The sequence below is a fragment of the Ricinus communis genome, chromosome 7 (assembly GCF_019578655.1).
Source record: "Ricinus communis isolate WT05 ecotype wild-type chromosome 7, ASM1957865v1, whole genome shotgun sequence".
Lineage (NCBI taxonomy): Eukaryota > Viridiplantae > Streptophyta > Magnoliopsida > Malpighiales > Euphorbiaceae > Ricinus > Ricinus communis.
In genome coordinates this window covers 17,418,595-17,424,594 of record NC_063262.1, presented here as the reverse complement: position 1 = coordinate 17,424,594, position 6,000 = coordinate 17,418,595, and the positions used below count along the sequence as shown (strand labels likewise).

The window sequence follows — 6,000 nt, the reverse complement described above, 5'->3', positions numbered from 1 at the left end:
ATTAAACACTAAAACTAACTTGTACTAAAAATAAGATTTTACTCTAATTTGATAGTGAAATTAATTGTAGATGAGTTTAATATTTGATAATAAATTTAAAAATCCAATTATAATTTTAAATTACCAGTTTAATTTTTCTACTAATACAAGAGAATAATAGATAGTTTTATAAAATTTAAAGAGAATTTAATATAATAAAAGAAATACAGAGAATTATGTATTAATTAAAATCTCGGAGTTAAAATAGTATTTAACCCTCTTTTTATTGGCTAGGAAGACAATATTTGCTCCTTTATATCCTCCTAGTTCTGCCATTCCACCCAACCTAACCCAATGATCCGATTTTATGATGACCAGTAAAATTATATCGTGATATAAAATTAAATTGTAAAAATAGTTATTAAGCATATGTTATATATTTGATTCCGATGCACAAAACTAACTATAAATAAACAACTATTTAACTTAGATTAAGAAACAACCTCACAAAATCGAGACCATAAAATTTCATGAAATTTTTTTATTGGTATTTACTGGTTCAAACATTTTATACTTCCATGTAACTTTGAAGAAGTACTATAGTTTTTACATTCAGAATTTCTATTATTCCATTAATTCTTTTAGCATCGTGTAGGTACTGTAGAAGCAGAGGCTGCCTAGATAGTAAGGTGCTTTAATTTGTTGAACCTTCTTGGATGGACCCTTTTGTTTTGCATTTGAAATACACATGGATAAGTCTTGCCTAGATGCAAAATTCAGACGGGTCCAATATAATACCAAGGAAAAAGTTTAGAACAAAAAAAAAAAGTCTATAGTCTGAAAAGCAAAATTAGTGTGACACGCGTTTTGGCCCGGAGTCACAGTCTGCACTATAAATAGCCGAGACTTTGAAGTCATTATTGGTCCCATGAGATTTGAACTTGTTGAAGTAGAACAATAATCACAAACGAGATTTGAACTGGGAAAAAATAGTAAAAAAGAAATATGGTGAGGACTCCTTGCTGTGATAAATCTGGATTAAAGAAAGGTACATGGACTCCTGAGGAAGACAGAAAGCTAATGGCTTATGTTACTAGATATGGCTGCTGGAATTGGCGCCAACTCCCTAAATTTGCAGGTAAACGACCCTTCTCAGCTATGGTGGAATTAATGACATCGGATTTTGAAATTTTCTTGGCAAATGATCACTTAGCATTTCTTCTGAATTCTATCTTGCCTGGCTTTCATTTGATTCTAGCTCCTTATCTATACAAAAGTTGCAGGGAAGTTTGTAGGAGGTAGTTCATAGCAGAACTATCCTTGGCTTTTGGTGGGTTTTAGGTAACTAATAAAGAGCATTTTCTTTTGATTTCAGGTCTATCAAGGTGCGGGAAGAGTTGCAGATTGCGATGGTTGAATTATCTGAGACCGAACATTAAGAGAGGGAATTATACTAAAGAAGAAGAGGACACCATCCTGAAGTTACATGCATCGCTAGGGAACAGGTATCTACCCCAGTCAATGATTTTTACAGGACACTAATCAATGCATATTTAGAGATATTGAAGTTTAATATTCGTACTTATTGTGTGCAGATGGTCTGCCATTGCTGCCCATTTACCAGGAAGGACTGACAATGAAATAAAGAACCATTGGCATACCAATCTCAAGAAACGCATACAAAAGGGTTCAGTTTCATATGAAGCAATCAAAGCAAAGTCTTCAACTGATCTGTCTCGACATAAAACCAGCCAAATTGTAGACACTAAACCAATAACTGACCCCATTTATATTAATCCTGCAACTCCTCAAACTTCTGAGAGCTCCACATTGTCTCCGAAACAATCCTCCTCTAGCGATAACTCATCCATTGCAACAGATAACATTGCCGTAATGAGCAGCAGCGACTCAAACTCTGATGATTTTTCTTTCTTGGAGGCATATGAGGCACCTGTTGGAAATTTTTGGACAGAACCTTTCTTGGCTGACAATTATTACATGCCTAGTGATCAGTTCTCCTTGATGCCTTTGTTAGACGATCCTCTTCCTCTATTTCTTGATGGAGAAATTCTATACCCTTATGGTCTCAATGAGCAGAGCAATATGGAGGATGGAACAAGTAACCTATATAAAGCATATTGTTAAATAGCCCTTTTTTCTAGTTCTTCTTCTTAGTACCTTTTTGGTTCTAACGGTATTATTAACCCTATTGGGATTGACGTGATGCAAAATGAGGCTGTATGTTACCGTACTTTAATCAATGGGTTACATCTTGTCTTTGTCTTTTCAAATTGATCAACCGAACCACCATTACACTGTGTCATTAGGAGAATCCTACTTGGTTTCATCAGTTTTCTTCTGTATTACCATTTCTGCCTTTTCTGATTAAGTCAGTAGTTTCTTACTCTTCTTTAATTCTTACATGCAACTATGGAATGCATTTAGGTATTAGAGTAAGGCTTTTGTGGATATATATTCACAGAACCATTAGTTTCACATCCTGATTAATCTCTTTTCCAGCCTATAAGAACTGAGATAGAGCATATACATGCATTAATCTCTTTTCCTGCCTACAAGAACTGAGACAGAGCATGTACATGCATCCCTGCTAATTAATGTCTTAAAAGGAGAGTGATACATGTATCAGCCTGCTACATGGACAGTAGTCTCCCACATAATTTCAGAATGGAACAAATTTTAGGTTGCCTTCACTGTATCATTTAAAATGCTATGAATAGATCTATATCTATTAGATTAAATAGAAACTTTTTCCCTGCAAATTTATTTAGGGGTGTATGGACAGTATTAAATTTTATATTTTATAATTAAAAGATATTAAATTTTTTCTTTCTAATTAAATAGTTATTAAATTCTAATATTAACAGCAATTGATTTTTCCAACACATTTGAAGGATAAATTATATGGACAGTCATAAAAATTTTATATTTTATAATAGTAAAGTATTAAATTTCTGTTTTTATAGCTAAATAGTTATTATACATTAATTTTAATGATATCAGTAAATTATTTTATGCACTTAGATGATATCACATTTAAAAATAAATATTCAAAGAACTAAATATTTCTTAACTCTACATAATACACAACAAAATTAGTTTATATCATTAAATTTAGCCACTAATCAGATATATAAGTATTATTATAAATAATAAAATTAATTTTCTTTTTCTTTATATATATTTCTTAAATTGTACTGGATTTATAAAAAAGAAATTGTAATTTTATCTTAGAAGAGGAGAAGAAAGAAAAAACTATCGTAGGAGTTTATAATAATGCTAGTACAAAATTTATTAATTTAATATTTTTTATTATAAAAGATAAAGGTTAATCACTGCCATATAAGTTACTCACTTATTAAGAACAAATTGATGTTTTTAAAATTAAGATTTGAATAACTGTTTAAATATAAATCAAATATTTGATATGTTTTTATTATAATTTAGTGATTCCCCATAGAATTTCACCCAATTTAACTATTATCAATTCCCTTGTATTTCCTTCTAATACATTCTTGGTTTCAACTGTATTACACTTTTTAAGAATGAAGTAATCCTCTCGTCTAGATAAGAAAAATATCCCTAAATTGACAGGTGTATGGTTGCTTTTAACTTCCTTTTGCCTTATCAGTATATGATATTATGATGCATGAACCCACCACTAAACTGTGAAATTAGAAAAACCTTATTTAATGTTCTGTTCCTATTGAGTCACCATCCTCCATAGCTTTGAACTAAACAAGTTTAATTGATGAGTGATGTCCATCTTGTCTACCATAGTTTTTTCTTTCTTTCACAAGTGAAAGAGATTGCTAGAATTGATTAAAATCCAAAACAGTACAAGATGGATAAAATCATAGGTCTAAATCAAGACAATAGATCAATGACCCAACTTACAATAGAAATAAAAGGGTTTAAATAAAAAGGTACACATCCAATTAAACTCAAGAAATTGGATTTAAAATCCAAAATAAACTCGGCCCAATAACCTATAACTTTTGTAAAAGCCATTACAATCAATTTCAACCAAACTCATCAGAAGCAAAATGACACATCTAAAACGTCGGATCAAAAGCCAACTCCTTTGATTTGTAAGGTTGTTCAAAATAAAGCTCAAGAAATAGAAACTTAAGGCATGATACAGAAGACCGTCTCCATCTATCCATGGCCTTACAACCTTCAAGCTTCCATTAAAGGTGGTAGAGAAAAATAGGAGATTTGAGTTCAAGAACAGAAACATTTGTCTCTTCCACTAAAGCCAGCAATGCTTCCCCTCCCTTTCGACTTCTGTTTGATGATGAGAACGTGTAAGACTGATAATTGCTGTATTGGGACTTGGCCAAACAATGGCCACCAGAATAAAACCCTGCACCAAAATCATAAACAAATACCAGCAATAACCAAAAGATAAACATAGACACTAAAATCCAGTAAAATACAGCCTAAAAAAGATAAGAAAAACGATTCGAAAGTGTTAGCTTTTGATGGCAAAAGCCCCCATAAGCCACCCCTTTGGAAACCGTAAGTTTGGATACAAGAGAGAAAAAGATAAAAAGAGAATGTGTTGCTACTGCGCACACCACTATCTACCATAGCTTAAGTTGTTGGTAATGGTGCACACAATTATTAGTTCAGAACATTTTAAATATCATAATTCTTTTCTTTTTTCTATATCCTTTTTTAGCACTATCCTTTTAAAAATTTTGTTTGTTTATTGAGAAATAAAAAAAAAATAATAAAATTCTTTTTTTCCTCGTTTATTCAAATAAAATACTGAAAAATATTAAGTGCTATTCTTTTTATTTTTTTGCTTCACCTCAAAGAAAATATATACTCTTTTACTTTTACTTCAAAACGTTAAGAGGAGAGAGAAAAAGATATTAACTTTTCTTTTAAAAAAATAATTTTTAAATAAAATGATGAGTAAATTTCTTTTAAAAGAAATGATCTAAAATTTAAAAAAGTCTACTACATATAATATAATTTTTAAAGAGAGAAAAAAGTGAAAGAATAAGAGAAAAAGAAAAAAAAGAAAGAGATAATATTTGATACGCATAGTTGAGTTCATGGTAGCAAAATTATTTACCAGACTCGGGATAAGGCAAGAAGACCAAATACATCCCTCATCACATAACAATCTTGAAGTAAGGACCTCCGAAGATAAAAAAGATTAAAAATTAGTGCTCTAATCCTAAAACATGCAAGACCCATTGCATTTGACTTTAAAAGAAAATTTAGATCGAGTTAGAGATAAGAAAACAATTATGGTCGAAGATGCTGAAATGATTCAAATTTTTGGGGCAATAAGTTCACAAGTCAATCTGGCCCATTTCAGATACTATCTTTCAGACAAAAGAAAGAAGAAACTGAAAAATAGAAAAGCAAATCCTGCTGATTAGAAGACTTGTACAGGCTAGTAAGATAAAAAAGTTAAGGAAATAAAATGAAAAGAAAAAAGTTATTCGACTAGAAAATCTGAATGGACTAGTTGCTAACAAGAGTAATATTATGTGAGATAGAAAACATACCCATTTGTGCCCTTATTAAATGGAAACAATTTTATTAGGATTCTTGTTAAATTTGCACACTAGTTTTTATTGCTTGTGCACTACTAGAAGGAGAAAACAGAATAAAAAACGGAATCTATGAGATTTGAATAGAAGCAAGATCATTTTTTTTAACTCTCTTATAGAAAAATCCCAAGAATTTGTAGCACTCAAGTTTCCATCAATCTTAAAATCATGCACAACAAATGGGAAGAGATAAAGTCTTTCAACTTTCATTCGAGAAATCTTATTTTGGGAGAAATCTTAAGAATCAGTAGAATCATCTACAAGCATTGGCAAAAAGGATTGTGAGTACTCTAGTAACCAAATCTACAAAAAGAGAAAATAAAGAAAAGTATAAAAAAACAATGCTAGGTTGAAAACCCAAAAGAGGGGCTTAGGCAAAAATAGAGTCTGCTAAGTTGAAAACCCGAAAGGCCAGTTTAGGCAAAAGTTA

The 6,000-nt window shown here is 31.0% G+C and overlaps 1 protein-coding gene across 1 annotated transcript; it reads left to right on the top strand.

Moving 5' to 3' along the window:
- Window positions 1-717: 717 nt before the first annotated feature.
- Window positions 718-2,274, top strand: LOC8287581 (transcription factor MYB4). Its single transcript, XM_015715566.3, has 3 exons — window positions 718-1,117; window positions 1,355-1,484; window positions 1,575-2,274. Exons 1-3 carry the CDS (start codon window positions 985-987, stop codon window positions 2,122-2,124), a joined length of 813 nt encoding a protein of 270 aa, XP_015571052.1. The 5' UTR covers window positions 718-984; the 3' UTR covers window positions 2,125-2,274.
- Window positions 2,275-6,000: the final 3,726 nt, after the last annotated feature.